The 17884-nt window shown below is 49.5% G+C and overlaps 1 protein-coding gene across 3 annotated transcripts; it reads right to left on the reverse strand.

Annotated features, from left to right (window-relative positions):
• Nucleotides 1–553: 553 nt before the first annotated feature.
• On the reverse strand, nt 554–16593 carry ROGDI (rogdi atypical leucine zipper). Of its 3 annotated transcripts, XR_005103880.1 has the most exons (12): nt 16506–16593; nt 14241–14312; nt 12794–12876; nt 11362–11416; nt 10754–10834; nt 8290–8385; nt 6890–6988; nt 6290–6403; nt 5502–5551; nt 5017–5074; nt 4807–4841; nt 554–4243 (listed from the first exon to the last, which is right to left on the reverse strand). XR_005103880.1 is itself a non-coding variant. In XM_037385270.1 (11 exons), exons 1-11 carry the CDS (start codon nt 16545–16547, stop codon nt 4202–4204), a joined length of 861 nt encoding a protein of 286 aa, XP_037241167.1. In that variant the 5' UTR covers nt 16548–16593; the 3' UTR covers nt 554–4201. The 3 variants fall into 3 exon arrangements, 2 of the variants coding, with proteins under 2 accessions (XP_037241167.1, XP_037241168.1); XM_037385270.1 differs by lacking the exon at nt 5017–5074 and having other exon boundaries at nt 4807–4933; XM_037385271.1 differs by lacking the exon at nt 4807–4841.
• Between the last annotated feature and the right edge of the window lie 1291 nt (nt 16594–17884).

The following is a 17884-nucleotide window of genomic DNA, read 5'->3' on the forward strand; positions in this document are numbered from 1 at the left end:
CTTACAGCGGGGCGGGGCGCGGCGGCTCGGCACCCCAGTGGTCTGCAGGCGGGGGCTGTCGCTAGGGCGGGGGCCGGTGCAGGAGCGAGCACCCCAGGGCTGCGTTTGTCCCGGGACTGCTGCGGCGCCGCAGTTCCGTGCTCGTGGGGCAGCACCGCAATACCGACAGCGACGGGCGGCACCGCGGAACGGGGGGGCGCCACTGCGCATGCGCGATGCCCGGGCTGCAGTACTAGCTTTCGGCCGCCGGGCGGCAGCAGCGCTCCACCAGCCCTGTGCCGAGCCCCGGCCGGGACCAGCGCGGCTCGCACCCGGGAGCTGCTCGGTGCAGGGGTCGCGTTGCTCTGCCCCTCTCCCGCTCGCAGCCCAGCAACGAGACCCGTTGCCTCCGCACCAAGAAGCACCCACGTGGCTCAGGCACTTCAATCCCGCGTCTTACCGGCTTTAGTGGTTCGGCTGTCCGAACCGAGGGAGAAGCAGCAGCACAGGGAACCTGTGGGACAAGGGCTTTTCCCTACGGATAACCTAAGGAGATAACCCCAATTATTAAATTATTAATGATTTATTATGTAATTAATATTAAAATATTAAGCGATTGCTGTAGTTAAAGAAGAAATTGCCACAGCCATGGGTAGCACTGGGTTTGCTTTAGCCACAACTCAGAGCTGGTCACCACCTCAGTGAGTGGCAGAGAACCGAGGGACACGGCGCAGCTCATAGACAACAAACCGTTAGTCAGCGGCCGAAGTTTGTAGGAGTTTCCGTTGGTCTTGTCAGTTCTGCAAATCCACCACCTGTCCCTATCCCAGTGGATTCATCTGTCCGGTTCCAGTCTCTGCCTTGGTTCCCAGCTCCTCCTCGGATCACGCTCTCCCTCATGCCAGCTTTAACTCACACACTCCTTCAAATGCGCTTAGCCTTTGAACAAGCAATTCCTATTCACATATACTAATTTTTTAAAAAACACCTGCGTTTGTGAGAGCACCTCTTTACACCAATTAATCATCTATTGTTTCTCTATTCTCCCACTGATTAACTTGACCCGAGTTTTAAACCAGCCTTGATTTAGTGCTATACAAGGGACAAGGCCCAGTTCTGCCATTTAGCAGCTTCAGCACTTTACATTTCTTAATTCAAAACACATTTTCTTTAACAATTCCCTCCTTTTATTTTATCATGGTGTACCTGACATAGTATAATAGCTAACATATTTCCCTGGGCAAAAGGAAAAAAGAAAGGTGGCACCAGGAAAGGTTTTACTCATGAGAACTATAGCTTGCCCAAAAGAAGCTAAAAAAAAATAAAATAAAATAAAAAGCCAGCCCAGGAAAAGGCAGTCAAGTCTGATTATTCCACTGCGCTCCAGACGCACAGCAGTGCTCATCAGTGCACATACCGATCACAAGCCTTTGCGGTACGGCAGAGCAGCCCGAACTTTGCATACGCCTTGTGCTGCCACGCACCTGCCAAAGCCTGTGGCACACAGCACGCTGAAGTTGCACTTGCAAATGGACGGGTGGGTGGCCACTAGCTACCCCAGTACCAAACTCACTGGGCTGCAAAAGCAGAGCCCTTTGGGCCTTGTAAATTTTCTTCTGTGCTCAGAGGTTTAGTGGGGAAAAGAGACAGACTGTGACATTTCTTAATTGGTGGACCCTTGTTTTATCTTTCAAATCATGGGGTACCAGCCCAGGGCTTTAGGCCAGCCTCTCCTGTTGCATCCCATCTACCTTGCTGCCCTGTTCTTCTGTAACAGTAATCTAGGCAATGTCCTGCAGCAACCACCACAGCCACCGAGTAGACTTTGTGACAGAGCCACTGTGCATCAGAGCTGGAATCAAGACAGGTATTCCATTCTGCATGCTCCTGCTCTCCAGAACTGAAGACTGTTTTCATCAGAGGAAAACACCACACACTGGGTCCCATGTTCTATCCCTATCAGCAGGAAGCCGAGTTGGAGAGGATGCGGCAACGTTGACTGGACTGCACACACCAGTGTGAATTAAAAAAGGAGCCTCCTCCATGTGCAGGGAGGGTTAAAGAAGAGCACAGACAGCTCCAGAGACGTTATTAACTATAAAAATACTCTCATCCAAGAAGCTGTTAATGACGAGCAGTTCCACACATACGCAATCATTTTCTAAGCAGAGAATGGTTGGGAACAGAGCAAGGGTTGGTAAATACATACACAGGGTCATGACCGCAGCTAGTCATAAGGCTAATTGACTGGAATCACTGATGAGTCTGCTACGGCATCAGCCCATCCAGGCCTCTCTACCTGCCACATTTCATTACTTACTAAGAAACATGTTCATCAGTAACAGCCCGATACTCATTCATAGGCTCTGTTATGGCTTAGCATGCCTTAGATCAAGCACTGCACCAGGGGTCAAGTCCTCAGAGAAGGAGGCTGCAGCGGTAACAAGGCTGGTACTAACTCGCTCAAGATTCCAGGGATCTCACAAAGGACAGAAAGGGAGGTCACTGACAAGGTATGCCACACATGCCCACAACAGATGTCTATCCTGGGGCAGGATGGGATGTGTTAAAAAAAAAAAAATCAGAGCAACATAGCTATCTCTAGTCTCTGTCCCTGGAGCTATTCACAAGCTATCTGGACATGATCCTGGGAGAATGGCTTTAGATAGCCCTGCCTGAGCACAAGAATTGGACCAGCTAGACCCCAGAGGTCCCCTTCCAGCCCCAACCATTCTGCAATCTCTTTGTTTTGAGCACAGTGCTCTGGATAGCACTTGGGAAACACCAGGATCCTGATGTTTTCCAACCATGCTGTCAAGATAGGCTCCAATGGTCCTGATGTTTTGTAGGGACCTTGGTGAGCCTGCAATCTTCACACCTAAGCACACATGTAGGCTCCTGGGAAAGGTACTCCAGTGAGGAAAGCCACCAGAAACACAGGGCTGGACAGGGCTAGCTGGTGCCAAGCAGGAGACCGGTGATGCTTCCTCATCACTTAGCTAGCTCCAGGAGCCAGCCCAAGCCAGGCTCAGTACCTGCAGCCTCTGCCAAACATGACCATCAAGGGAAGTTTTGAAAAGTACTTCAGGTAGTACTCAGGTGTCAGACAGCACGGGCTGAGGCTACACAGACCAGGCCCAGCCTTCAAAAAGCTGCCCAGCTCTTCTCTCAGAGACCACTACGGTCCTCCCAGTAAAGCAAACAGTACCCCAGCATACATAACTAAGAAGAGTCACTCACTTGTAAGGAAGTACATAATCTTCAGTACTCTTTCATTCTCAGCTCTGACAGCCCACAGGAGCATGGCAGGCCTGAGGACCTTTATTTCACAGTTATCAATGGCTAGAGGGATGAGTTACATACTGTAGCATCCATAGGCAGGCAGTAAATCATAGTAACAACATGGTACTCACTTTGGGTTTAATGACAGGATGTGAGACCGCACAGCTGTGCTCAAGGTACCGAGGCAAGTCCAAAGGCTGGTAGTGAAAACAAGATACTAAACCTGGAAAAAACCAACTGGCCCAACCAGGGCTTAGGAAAAAAAAAAAAAAAAAAAAATCAAAAAACCAAACTATAATCACATTGATGCCAGGGGAGGGGGAGAAAGAAAAAAAGAAAAGAAAAGAAAAAAAAAAAGTTCAAACAGCAGCAAATAAGAATATTCCCCAAAGGGGAACCAACAACATGGGCATGGACAGAACAGCTAGGAGAGGGAGAGGCTCAGGGCTAGTCATAACCACAGCTGGACCAGATCACAGCAACGTATTTCACTACACTGAGCAACATGCCCTACACTTTTTGTGGTGTGTTCAATTAGTCTGTCTTCATCCCTTCCCATCCAGCTCACAGTCCAGCAGTTAGTTACAGCACTGTGTGCAAATACAGTTAGTGAGAGCAGTCCACAGCTCCCCGTACCTTGTAATGGCCTAGTGTAATTCATCAGAGGTTTGGAAAGCATAAGCCACAGAACGCACGTGAGAACAAAGACAGGTAGAAGCTCTTGCCAAGCACACAGCACTGCCTGGTGCCCTGCTTACGCAGCAGTCCCAGACAAGGCTACTTCAAGTTGTGTCTCTCGATACACTGACCCTACCCCCCGTGGAGGGCCACATGGTAGCGAACCCCTGCATTCCTCAGGCTGACCTGGACTCAGCTGGCATGTCGAAACCAAAAAGAGACACTGGAAGTACTGTCAGGGCTTGGAACACTCCACGGAGAATTAATATGGCCTGTAGTTCCAGTAACTGGAGAAAACAGAGATCTGGAAAGCAAGAAGAAAAGCAGGTAAGTTCCTGTATCCCTTGGGCCCCACAAGAAAAAGCATACAACACGTGCCGAAGATGGAGCCTAACAGCATTACACACTCCAGCACTGCATTGCAGAAGGCCGGATTTGCTGCTATTATCACGGAAGAGGCTTGGAGTGCAAAGTTACTTGCTCAAGGTGGCAGCCAGGTCAAGCTGCAGATCTGGAACAGAACATGGGTCTACTCCAACCCAGTTTGCCAAGAACTCCATGCCTCCCCTCCAGCACCTTGGCATTTCCTCACATCCAGCTCATGACTGAGAACACAGAAGTGTCTATCTGCTCCTTTCCATCTAGTCACTAGTTGAGCAAAGACATCTGCCACACTACTACACTTATCCAAGATGGTGCCTGCTAGGCAGAGCCAGCCAGCTCCCTGGCTCCAGACCACTGACTCAGCACTTGTTTTCAGTTTATACGCAAGTTGTACAGAATAACATGACATCAGATATTTTAGGAGATCTGAGGTCTTCACAAAATCCAGAGTTAAAAACAAAGCCCCTTTTCCAAGGCTATTACCTTGTCCTTCAGTTGCTGGCAAAGCTGCAGTGAAACTGTGAAGAAGACAAGGGCATCATTTAACCATGGGACAACACATTCCACTTTATGGACATGGCTGACTTCATACCGCTGGTTGCCAAACTCACTGGAGGGGTGGGCAGGGGAGGGGGAAAAAAAAAAAAAAAAAAGCACAGCTTCACACACAACAGCACAGAACACAAAACTCACCTGTCCTCCATTCTCACAGAACAGAATATGATGATTTCTACTTCATTTAAAACAGCATCTGGCAAAGTTATAGAATGCAAACTCTCAGTCTGTCTCTGACCAGATTTAGAGTTAAGCTAAATCTAATTGGGTTAAGGTAGAAACTTCGCCACTTTTCAGAGAGGCACAAAGGCAGGAAATGCAGGCGGCAATGCCAATAACCTAATTTTCATTGTGGTTGACAGCTCTCATCTCTATGGCAAACTCATGGCACTGCATCAGTAGGCTGTATCCCGAAAAGTCACATCTTTGGGCCTTTATGACCAAATCATCACAGAAACACTATGATGGGCACCTATGCATTCACAGGCACAGCCACAGCAAATGACTCAGTCCAGCTTCTCCACTTAACAGATGCTTCAATCAAAACTGTGTACAGCCATTTGGATCTCATCCTCAGCATACTCCTACACCTGTTACACAGCCCTTGTAGTGACTGTACTTACAACATGGCTCCAGGGTTGTGTAAAATGGACCCTCCAGCAGGCTTGAAGTTCTGGAGGAGAAGGAAAAAGTCATTAGGATTTGGGTTGCGATGCAGTAAACAAACCACTTAGAGGTTTGCACTTTCAGTAGCCTGACATCAAGAAATGCCTATACCATAATACTCCATTCATAGGGAATCCATGTCATTTGATCCCTTCCTGCTCCTTCATGAAAAAAAAGTTCTACAGAGAGGCTGAGTCCAACTTAGCTCCAAATTTTAACACCACAAAAGTAAGATGAGAAGATCCAGAAGAAAAGCAACAGACAGATTTTAGGGAAGATATCCTTATGGAAGGACTGCATTTCATAAAGCTTAAGAGTTTAGTTCTTATAGGACATCAAGCTGACCCAAATGCAACAGGTGAGGCAGAAATATACCCATCAAAGCTCCATCCAGAAAACCCTACTTTGATGTAAACTGCATTAATACAGTTATGCCCTTACATAATTATGCAAAATTATCAAACTATATTGTAAGATAAAGCATTACTTGGAAAAAAAAGTAGTTACTGGCTTTCTCCACAGCACTGTTTTTTTCTTCTGGGCTAAGCAGCCATGCCCAAACTAGATTTAGAAACAGTGTTCTGTCTGCAGCTGATCTAAACACAGACACTTATCAGGAAGTTACAGTCATTTCTACATTATCTTATGCATATGACATTGCACCATGCAGCAGTGCAATCTCCTCCTCACAGTGGGATGCAGGGAGAAATAAACAAACAAGGCTCAAAGAGACAGTAGGCATCACCTTGGTTGTGCTGGGCTGGAGCACATGGAGTTGGTAGACAGTCAGGCACAGCTTATTCAGGTTTATATAGAAATTCACAAGGATGTCTGGAGGCAGAGCAGGGGTGAACATTTTCTGGTGAGAAAATATGTAGTTTGTCAGTGAAAGGACCATTGTTTCTAACGCTGGGAAATCACTACCTTTTTCTAAGCCATACTACAATTACCCCACAGCGAGAGGGACATTAGGAGAGAAACAAAGACTGAGCAGCTTGCAGGCCATGGTTGTTCTTCTTGCTGCACTTGATCAAATAATGTGCACACAATGGTGACAAAAGAGGATGGAGCAGTGTTCACAAAGGCAAATCATCCATGGGCAAGATTCCTGGACACAGAACAGAACTTACTCTCTAGAGAACCAGAGTCCTCATGCCCAAGACATCTGCTTTCCCACACGAAGATACAGAGCAGCCAAAAAAGGCTCAGAGTCTGCACCTACTTCAGCGCTCTCCTCCTGCCTCAGGAGACACTTTAGAAATCCACTTCCACCAGGATGCAGCATAGTACCTTAACTGCTGCATGCTGCCAGACTGTATGGAGATCTAGACCACCATATACTTACTGTAAGACCACTGGAGGCAATCTCTGGTAGAGTCAGAGTGGCTGGAGTGGTAAGTCGATTTCGGGCTCTTGAGAGCTGTAACATCACAGCATCCATAAGCTACAAGAGAACATACAGTATACTGCTCAGTGGTGATCCCCGGACAGCTCTGGATAGCATGCTGCAGAACCCTACAGTATTTTGTAAGTGTTGCAACAGCAACAACCACCTACCCACCCTACCTTGCCCTTCCAGGAATGAAGGGGCTTACTGGGAAGGGGTGGCTCCCACCTAAATGCAGTTTACTGTTACCACCATCATAGACACTTGTGAGACAAGCCAGAGGTGCTTAATACCAGGGACTGGAGAGAGAACAGCTATTCATTAGAAGAATAAGAAGAGAACATGCGATCAATTGCTGATGCCACAGAAGCATCAACAAACTCATCAGCTTTTCTGAAGAACAGGCATTAAGGAGAAACAAGAAGCTGTCTTCTAGTTCTCCCCATTCCCACATCATGGGTACAACGACTGCTGCACGCCCCTGCCCCCATTCATAACCACGTATAAGCCAGGGCACTAGAGAAAAGAACCAGCTCATTGTGAGCCCAATCCTGCCAGAAACCACAGTTCCAAGGCTTGATTCAGGCAGACTTCCTTCTCCAGAAAAGAAGTGGAAAGCAACATGTGTCTGTTATAGAGCTCACGACTGCTAAGATGAAGGCATTTTGTATTATGACTAATCTCTCATCCCTACTTCCACCCAGAAGTAAAAAGGAAATAGTTTTATTACCTAGCTTCTTCCTACTACTAGCCCATATGGAGGCCAGAAAGGTTTAGTGTTCTCACATTTGATACTGTGATGAATTCGACCGAGTAAGTCAAAACTCTGGCAGCTTCAGAGAGCATTCCAAGCAGAGGGCTGGGCTTCACGGCCACGCAGCACCTGGTCTGTATCAGACCGCATCAACTACTCTTAGCAAGTGAGAATTGGCTTTCAAATCATCAGTAAATCACAAGTACTAACTGTAATGTTTTGTTTGCTGATGACCGCCTCGTTTCTTCTCTCACCAAAAGCACTGACTGGCAGGGAAGAGCATGAGCTGTGTAACCACATCACCCAAAAAAGATCAAGGGAGATGCTCCCATCACAGGTGTGCAACAGGGCACTGACTGCTCAGATTGCCACTCACCATGACGTACAACCCTACTACTGATGCTAAACTGGTATAGATTCATATCAAATATGAGGTCACATGGATACTCCTTGTCACAGGTAGATATGGGTACAACTGGGGAATCCACTTCCAGTAAGAGACTCCACACAGTAATGTCCATTAACTGTACTTGGAGGGAATGGTATATTGGAGGGAAGAAAATAATGCACATTCCTACCCAAGTAGAGAGGGCTTTCTCCTCACCTTGAGGACCTCCGAGCCTGTTTTGAACTGGTAGTTTACGTCTCTGTTCATAAGCAGGTAAATGGCTTGGTTAACATGGTTTCTAGCATCCTGGATCTGCAAAGGAACAAATGCAGCCCTATTAAAGAAACACTCTCCATAATACACACTAGGAAGTAGAGGTTTCCCTGGCTATCTCGTTGGCCCTAAGATAATGGTGACTTCTCAAACATTAAGGCCATTTCTCTCCGAGCACCACACACACTAATACAAATCTACCACTGCAGTCCAGATCCATTATCAGGGTCTTCGCTCAAGGACTGGAGATGCAAAACAGCCTGGTAGCTACAAACCGGATTGTCAATAAAAATACCACTGCTCCCTGAAGGAACAGTGGCATCAGGCACTCTCATCCTGGGACTACTCTGATCATGACTGTTCAGGTAGCAATTCCCACTGCTGATGGTATACAACAGTCAGGTCTAGCAACACCAATAATGATTTCTTCCTTTGGAACTATCAGAGCTAAAAAAACAAAAAAAAAAAAAAAAAGACGTAAATTACATCAATAGCAGGAATGAGCAGCAAACATAGATTTCTAATATGTCTCTGGCAGTATTCCAGAGTCCTTCTAAACTGTAATTGTTGGGGTTGAGATTTATCTCCAGCATCAAGAAGCCGCTTCTGTGGAACTTGTCTGGACTCAGGACACAGCTAGCTCAACTCCCTCTCAAGCTCTAAGGCCACTTGCAGCCAGGAGATAATTATCAAGGCAAGGCTGATAGGTGTATCACAGCGCTTTCATGGGAGCCAGGGCAAACCAGAGGAAGAGGAAAACGGCCCTGGGAGAAAGTGACTTGTGTTTGGTTCCAGGCAGCGGCAGAAAAATTGAAGGAAAAAAAAAAAGCAAAGGGGTAAATCAGAGGGTGCAATAAATGTAAAATGTGAGCAGGGAAGCCCGTGTGAGAGATGGCTGCTGGGAGTTGGATAACACAGCCTGGGACATTTGTAGTTTGATACATCTACACTGCTCCCCACCACCCCCAGATCCCAGCTCAGCCTTGCAGAGGCCTCCCTGACATAGATCTGGGCATGGCTCCTTCCCATCCAGAGCTCGGGGATCACAGAATAGCCCTGCTCTTAGAAAGAAAGCACAAGGCACTAGAGGCTACAGAGAAAAGAGATAATAAAATCCACTGTCAGACTACAGAGAGACTCTGCAGATACTCAGGCTATGGCATCTCCAAACACCAACCACCTCCAGCCTTTACATCTCCCAGATACTTTTGAGCAAGCTAAATGGTTCCTGGCAGTGTTACCCAACCCAGCAACGTCAATCCTGCTATTATAAGGACCTGCTTCATTCCTGCTGCCCTTTGATTTTGCTGTTTTCTAATCAAGTTTCTCAAAACTTGTGTGCCTGCACTTGTGTTCCTCAAAAATGTGCCTATACTACAATTTCTTAGCAATAATTTGACTTTGCACAGAGAAACAAAACCCCAACTGGCACCGCTCGCTAACAGAAGAAACTCACAGACAGGATAGAGATCGCCACATAACCACTATAAATGCTTCTGCACAGAGTCCTTTAGGCACTCGCATTCCACATCTGAACAACATCAGAACACAAAACTCTTGCAAGTAAATAAAGGAAAGGGGTTTTCCATAAAAGGCGGTAGAAGCCCATCGACCAGGCAGCAGTACAAAACAGCCACTAAATAGGATGCACTGCTGAGTGTTGTCACAAAAAACTTCCTTGCCTTGTTGCAAGGCATAGTTTGGCATTAATGTCTCAAGTACACAATTTTCTAGATTTCTAAAAAGTTAGCAGATAGAGCTTTTACTCTGCTGCCAAAGCAGCTGTTGGAAACTGCACTCATTACCAAACGCACGGACCACCCATAAAAATCTGAACCATGGCACAGTGAAGCACACTGAATGCATCCTTCTCCAACCTACTCAGCTATGATAAAGTAACTGTGGGAAACGAGGTCTTCAAGATCAGGCACTAGATCAGGTCCTGAAATCAGTTATCTGGATAGCCACATCCCTTTAACTCCTTAGCTGAGGGAACTCAGCTATGCTACAAGAGCACAACGCAGTGAAATTTGCTCTCAGCATAAAGAAATGCTTCCATAAGAGTAGAGCAAGCTCCTCAAAGCCTCTAAATTTGCTCTCTGTCTGGCTAGCCTGGGTTTTACAAGCAAACACAAGGCCAGTACTAGACAGACACCCTGGGCACTCCTTTCAAAGGATTACAACTGCTATGCAGCCAACCTTCAGCTCACCGGTGTGCTTCAGGAACAAGCAGAACCCGCTTCTCTCTCCTAGCACCATAACCAAAATCAACTGCATCCGTTTCCTCCCTTAGCTTTTATCACTGGAGCTAATGGAGGATGGATGTAACCTTCTCTTCTGGAAAGCAAGGGGCTACCGCTCAGGGGGTGCAGACTGTAGAGGGGTACGCAACTGAAGTTACCAGTACCTGCTGCAGCTTCCACTGCTTGTCTTCCCGAAATGCAAAGTGCAGAAGCTGATTATTTCTGGGCATTTTCAGATTCACATCCTTCAAGAAAGGAACAAACACGTGAGAGCAAGTAAACCCCCTATGCAGAACATGGCGACTGCCAGTCCCATTCCATTCTGTCTCCCAGACCATCTTAGCAAGCTGCTTTCAGCAGTCTTGGCATGGTCAGAACCTCGGTCCTCCTACACGAAGATCTTAATACAAAGGATAAGTTGAAAGCCATTTAGTGAATTGGGATCCAGGCAGGACATAGGACCTCATCTCAGAAGGCCCCCAGAGAAATTTAGTATTATCCAACAAAGGCAGCAAAGGCAAAGAATCCCCATGAATGTCAACTCCATCACTCACCACGGTGGGGGTGGGGGTAGATGCTGGATCTTGACAAATGTCAACAGTTGCTGAAATGTTAAAGATTTAAGGCCTATTAGGGAAGACCAATAAAAAACACTTACTGATCACTGGTAAAGGATAATAAGGATGGCCTCTCCCTTGAGGTCAAAGTGCGATAAGGATGACCCCCAACCCCTTGATGGCAGTATGAAACAAGAAGCATGGCAAGTACTCACAGCTTGACACAGGGCATCTCCCTGCAGTGTCAACACACCTTTCACCTGGTCTGTGCTGGAATAAGAAGATAGATCTGGGTAACACAATCACAGAAGGCAAAAGACATCTACTGAAACTGCCAGCCCAACACCGCCCCTCCCTGTCCTGCATAGCTTGCCAAGCTCCCCTCCTTCCAGGGGTCACTTGGGGGGTGCAAGTGAACTCTACACACACTTTCAAGTCCCCAGCTCTTGGCCTGCCGCCAGCTGCTGTCACATTCTTTATGAGCCAACTCACCCTAACTGCCCTGCCTAAAACATTACATTCATTTCTGATAGCACGCTTATTTCATGTATTACCTGTCAACAATTTGGCTGCTGTTACAAACAGCTCTAGCAGGCACAAACACAAGATATTAGATGAATTACTGACATTGGAGTGCTAGGTGGTTCATATGGGAGCTGAAAGCTACACCCCACCCTGGCCCCCTTCCAAGAAAAAACAAAAAACAACTAAATAAACAAAAAAACCCCACACCTTTAAAAGGTCCTGCAAGATGTCTTGTATCTACCATGAACAGTGGGGGAAGACTGAAGCAGCTGGGCCTTCAAGAACTCAGTATAGCTACACCTTACCTTTTAATACACTAGACAGAGCCTCTTCAGGTCAACACCTTGCAACAACTATGAATGAGAGCTGGAATCAACTTTTTAAGATCTGAAGAACACAACTTTCAAACCCAATACAGAATCACTGCATCATTGTATGAAGTGCTCACCATGCTGTTTCTAAAGACTAAGGTCTACTACTTCACAAGAAGCTTGCAACCTCTGCCAGAGTACAGCTATTCAGACCAAAGCCTACGGTGAAGATCAAAAACTGGACAGCTATTTCAAAACTGCACTTCTGTAGCACCTTCTGTACAGGTCTCAGTTTGCTCTGTCAGAAGTAGATTTATTATTGCTCTTTTAGGGAGATTTGGACAGAGGTTAAGATTTGTCCACAGACACAGTCAGAAACAGCCAAGAGCAGAATTCAGGTCTTGTAACTAAAGTCCCTCCGCCTTTTGCCAGGAATGCCCTTTGGCAAAACTGCTGACAGCAGCACACTGACACAACGTATCTGTGTGGTCAGGAATCAATCACTATATTGTAAGTGTCTGCAGGAAATGGCACAAGTATGGCTAAGGCAGCCCCGGGAACACGGCTACGGACTGTTAACGTTAACCTGCTGTGAGAGTTTGTTCGTTTGTGTTCCTTCAGGCGAAACCTCTCATTAAAGAACCCCCTTCCGCGCTGGGGGTGCCGCAGGGACCTTTGCCTCAGGCGCTCCAGGAGCAGCACCCGTTGCCAGAGGGAAGCCCCCGGCAGAAGCACCGGCGAGCAGGGGCAGAGCGCCCGCCGGAGCAGCCTGGCAGAGCAGCAGCCACCCGCTGCTGCTGCGGCCACTTACCCTGATGTGCTCAGTACAAAGTTCTCCTGCTTGACAGCTCCTCCCGAGCCACCGGTGGGCAGGGTGAACCGGTGAGAGGCCTCCTGCCCAGGGGAAGCAAGAGAGGACACAGTGAGTGCTGAGGTACCTCCTGGGCCCTGAGCACTGCAAACCAGGAACAAACACAAGGCAAGAGCAGAAAAACAGCCACCAGCAAGTGGGCGAGCACAGAGCCATCACCTTTCCAAGCCTCCTGCAACCCGCCTAACAGCATACGGATCTTCCCTCATTGTCTTGCAGGACAGGCGCAGCCCAGGAGAAGGCTCAGCACAAGCAGCCCATGGCAAAAGGTGCTGGAAATTGCACCCTCCAGCTCCACGCCTGGAAGCCAGACAAGTTGGCCAGTGCCCAGAGGGGGTCACCAAGCTGCAGGCAGCAGGAGCGCACCCCACACAGTTCAATCCTGCGTGCCCTCGGGCACCGTGGCACTGCCCCTCTCTCAGCACTGCTGGTCCCTTACCCACGTGCTAAGCCTGGAGTGAAAACCAGCCCTCCTGACTGGTTTTACTGGTTGATGACTGTCCTTTAATCACACTTCAGCCTTAAAACCTCTAACAAATTCTTCAAAACACCTACTATATATATATATACACACACAGATACCACTGGTTATTGTCACCTGACAGCAAGTCACATCCTGGGTCAGCACTAGGGCACACCTACCTCTGCTGGCACCCACCCCTCACCTCCACATTTGTGCCCCTGCTCTTGCATGACCCACTAACCCCCACCAAAACCTCAGAGCACCGAGAGGCTGGTCCTGTTGAAAACTAACCGAGCAGGAGAGCAGCAGACTCTCATGCTCACAATCCCCCCGGCTTTGGCCAGTTCAGCACCTGGATGCCTGGGAAGCGCCAAACCCAGCAGCCTGTGCCCAGGCTGGGATACGGTGCTGCAGGCCGGGTTCAGCTGAACGCTTCACACGTCTGCAAGGGGCAGGTACCAGCAGAGAAACGGTATATTTCAAGGGAAGGATGGTTTTGAATGTGGAGAGTGCATGCTATTAATTACTGCACAAGTAGTAGCTTGTCAGCTAAAGGTTATTGTGCTCGTTTCCACCATCACATGACAGTTACAGGCAGATCCAAATTCTCTGTTCCAGAAAATATTCACATCTCAGGTAAACATCTGGCAGACAGGTCTGGCTGCCTCCACGTGCCTTTTCAAAGCAGCTACCTCAGCAAAGAGGATCACGAACAGAGCAATCTAAGGGAAATCAGTTTTACTGTGTGTCCTTGAGATCAGAGGGCAAGCAAACACTTGGGACAGCACAGGACATGCACGATGGACCTTGCTGTGCACCCTTTAGCAAGTATTTTTTCCTCCCTGGGAATTCCACCACCATTCCTCACATGGGAGAGCACACAAACCCACAACACAAAACCCAGATGAAGCAAATTGACATTACCTTCAAAATATCTTGCAGCTGTTTCAAAACAGCATGGACCTCTTCCTGCAGAAGCCATTTAAATTCTTCATCCTACGTTGTGGAAAGATAGCAGTGGAATCATTAGAAGTTGAACACTGGAAATAAATAATTTTCATATATGTCTGAGAGATTTATGTTCTAAGTATACTGCTATGTCCGTGCTGTTTAAATCACACACTAGTAGAAGAAAAATATTTCTTCCTGATCTGTTGAAAAGCCTTACTCTGCACTTCTCCACCCCAGCCAAATGAACTGTCCTCATTCCTGTTTTGACTTTAACAAAACAGCATTCCTGCAAGTCGCTGTACCAATAATCACAGAATCAGCAAAGAACAGGCAGCACGGCATTTGAATTTCAGAGCAAAGCACAGATCTCACTATTTCAAAAGCTGACGCATCTTTTTAAGCTGCTGGGGTGGGCTGACCTTGGCTGGCCAGCTGCTAGACACCCACCCGGCCTCCCCCCCTCCCCCTCCTCAACAGGACAGGAGAGATAATAAGATGAAACACTTGCAGGTCACGATATAAGACAGAGAGATCCCTTACCAATGACCATCATGGGCAAAACAGACTAAATTTGGCAGGCAAACTTGTTGCCGATTAGATAGTGAGAAACAAAACCTAAAATGCTCCTTGTCCTCCCCCCACCCACCCCCACCAGTGGCACCTTACCAAGCAACAGCAACCTAAAAATAAAGCAAGCTAAACCAAAAAGCAGATGGGAAGAAAGACAGGCTGAGGACTCCCAATTATCTGGGCGAATTCAGTAGATTTGTTATTACAAATTCAGATCTGATGACACGCCACCTCAGGCCTCGATCAGTTGTCTGCTACAGAGAAGCCTGTACAAAGCAGATCCTCAAACCACAGCAAAGCATTCTTGTTAATTAACGAGACCCCACACAGAAGATCATCAGAGAAGCAGGGACAGAGAAGCAAGCAAGGGACAAAGAAAAGACTGACACTTGCTAACTTGTAAAAGAGGAGAAATCTTTAGTATGGAAAGTACTGGAAGGGAATGAACTGAGCAGGTGGCCCACAGAAAAACTGGAAAGGTGTGGTCGACTCCAAAATTGAGACCTATGATTTCACGAACAGGCATCATGTTCACTATGAGAAACACCAAATAACTGTTCACTGATGTGCTGTCACCTTTTGCAAGTTACCTGACCACAGAGTAGCACAAGGAGAGTTTTGTTTCAACAAACATTCACCCAGAGCAGGTATGTACAACAAATCTAGGAAGGATTCTCTGTCATCCTTCAAACCAGCGTGGGTGCAGGACTACTGACTTCCACCATTTCATCCTGGTTTGGGTTTCTGGGCATCACGCTGACATACTGGATTCCCTGCTCTTTCATTCCCTGTGACACTCGCTGTTGTCCAGGTTGCCAAAAGAACAGAAATCTCATCGGTAAAGTGGGTGCCTTTAGTGCCTCCACCAGCCCACTGCTGCCACACAGACATTTCCACTGCAAACCATCACTGGTGCTCAGCCCTCCAGTAACAGCCAAAGATCTTCCCCCCACCCGGGGACCAATTTCAGACCAAGTTCATTCACCACGCCTGTGCACGAGGCACCTGCAGCTCTCAGGAACGCCAGCCATGCTACTCCAAACCACGAGAACTTTCGGACAACCCGTGGCTCTCAGCCCAGCCCCAGGCGAACCCCTAAGTCCCCTCCCTGGACAAGAAGCCACCCCTTCTTGCAGCCCCCGGCCCAGGGCCGGTCCGGGCCCTGCCCGCCCCCGCCAGGCCAGCCGCGTCCTGCGCCCACCGAGCACCGGGCCGCCCGGGACAAAGCCAAGGTCACGGAAGGCACCTGGCAGCTCGCCGTAAGTGGGGCCGCCGCCGGCACCGACCACCCCAGGCTCGCCCCAGCCAGACTGAGCAGCAGCGGCCGCTGCCGCCCAACCCTCGGGGCGGAGCGCCGAGGCGGAGACCGTCAAAGCGACGCCGGGGAGAGGCCGGCGAAGGCCGCGGGCAGCACGGGGACGGGGCCCGGGGACGGCCCGAAAGCCTGTCCCAGGGCCCTGCAGCTCTCGCGGAGCGCCTCGGCCCAGGCGCGGGGAGCCGGGGGCAGCGGGAGGCCTCGCCGCCGCCCGGGGAGCCCCCCCGCTCAGGCCCAGGCCCAGGCCCAGCCAGCCGGAACCGGCCTGCCAGGGTCCCCCGGCAGGGCCGCCGCCAGCCGGAGCCGGGCCACTGCCGCTCGCCGCGGGCACGGCGGCGCCCCGCCCGACTCACCAGCGCCGCCCGCTCCGCCGCGCTCGCCATCGTGGCCGCCATCCCGCCGCCCGCCCCGCCCCGCCCCGCCCCGCCCCGATTGGCTGCCGGCTCCGCCCTCAGAGATAGCGCCTGATTGGGCAGCACCGCCCTCCCCTCGCACCCCAGGCGTGACGTCAGCGGGGTGGGGGGCGGGGGCGAGTGTGGGGGCGGGGCGAGGGGCGGGGCGAGGCGAGGGCGGGGGCGGGGCCCGGGCCTGAGGGCAGGCTGGGCCTTACCGGGTCGGGCCGCCACCCGGGCACCGACAGCGGCGTCTGGGCTCGGCGGCGTCGCGGCACGAGCCGTTTCGCTCGCGCCGCTCCCAGCCGCGCGCCGGGTCCCGGAGAGCGGGCGCGCGAGTCCCGCCGGTTTCGTCTCAACATTCCGCAACCGAAATAGACCGACGCCAGCACACCGGCACCGAGGCCCTCGCGCGGGGGCCGCCGGGTTCCTCCTTACGCCGGCCGTGCCGCCAGCCTGCGCTGCCAGCGCAACTCCGCCCGCCCCCCCGCCGCACCTGCCATTCATTCCCAGTAAAGCGCATCACGAAGCGTGGCGGCCCGCGGCGCCTCGGTATCCGAGCATCCCCCGCCGTTCTAGAGCCAGCGCTGCCTCGGCCATCGCACAGCAGCACTCGGGAGCGCGCAGCCCCTTCGGTGAAGGGACCTGCTCTTGGAAAAACCCCACTTGCTGCTGGGTTAGTGCTCAAAAAAACCCACACGCTGGAAGGGAGAACTTCAGATGGAGTGAACTGGGCCATCGCCTCCAGCCACTTGGACAACACAAGTCATCGATACCAGAAAGTTCCGGGACCTCCAGCTCTTGGACACTCTTTGCTTTCAAACTCTGCCTTCACCTCTGTTCAGCCCAGATACAGGCAGCCCTCTGCGTGCGGAGCCCGGAATTTATCCAAATCCACCTTTTGTAGCGCCTCACCCACAAGATCAAGCTTCTCAGGCATCCCGCTGTTTTTCAGCGACTCTCCTTTTTTAATGCTTTGAGGCACGCATGTCTTTAATGTCACGATACAGGTTTGACAGGCTTTAGAAACTGCCACAAGAACCTTGTGTTACCAAGAAAGGTTTTATTCTTTTTGCCAGTAGCTTTGTTAATTGCACAAAAAAAAAAAAATCTGTTTTGCCATTTAAACATTTTCACACATCCTATCCTGAATGACAAATGTTAATTAAAAACAAGGCAAAAAAATAAAAATTCACAACCTTAATTAACTATAGGATCTATCATTGAGGAAAAAAAGAAACTGCTTTTCTTACAAGCTTTTCACAAGTGTCACATTTTCTCTTTAAAAAGGAGGGAGTCAAAAAAAGCAAATTGCTAAAACAGAAATCCTCATAAAAAGG

This window comes from Falco rusticolus, chromosome 4 (assembly GCF_015220075.1).
Source record: "Falco rusticolus isolate bFalRus1 chromosome 4, bFalRus1.pri, whole genome shotgun sequence".
Classification (NCBI taxonomy): domain Eukaryota; kingdom Metazoa; phylum Chordata; class Aves; order Falconiformes; family Falconidae; genus Falco; species Falco rusticolus.

Coding starts and splice junctions, on each gene's coding strand:
- ROGDI (XM_037385270.1), bottom strand. CDS start 16,547: ATGGCGGCCACGATGGCGAGCGCGGCGGAGCGGGCGGCGCTG. Junction 14,313..16,505: donor CGGCGGAGCGGGCGGCGCTG/GTGAGTCGGGCG, acceptor TCCACAACGTAG/GATGAAGAATTTAAATGGCT. Junction 11,417..12,793: donor TTTGTACTGAGCACATCAGG/GTAAGTGGCCGC, acceptor TTCTTATTCCAG/CACAGACCAGGTGAAAGGTG.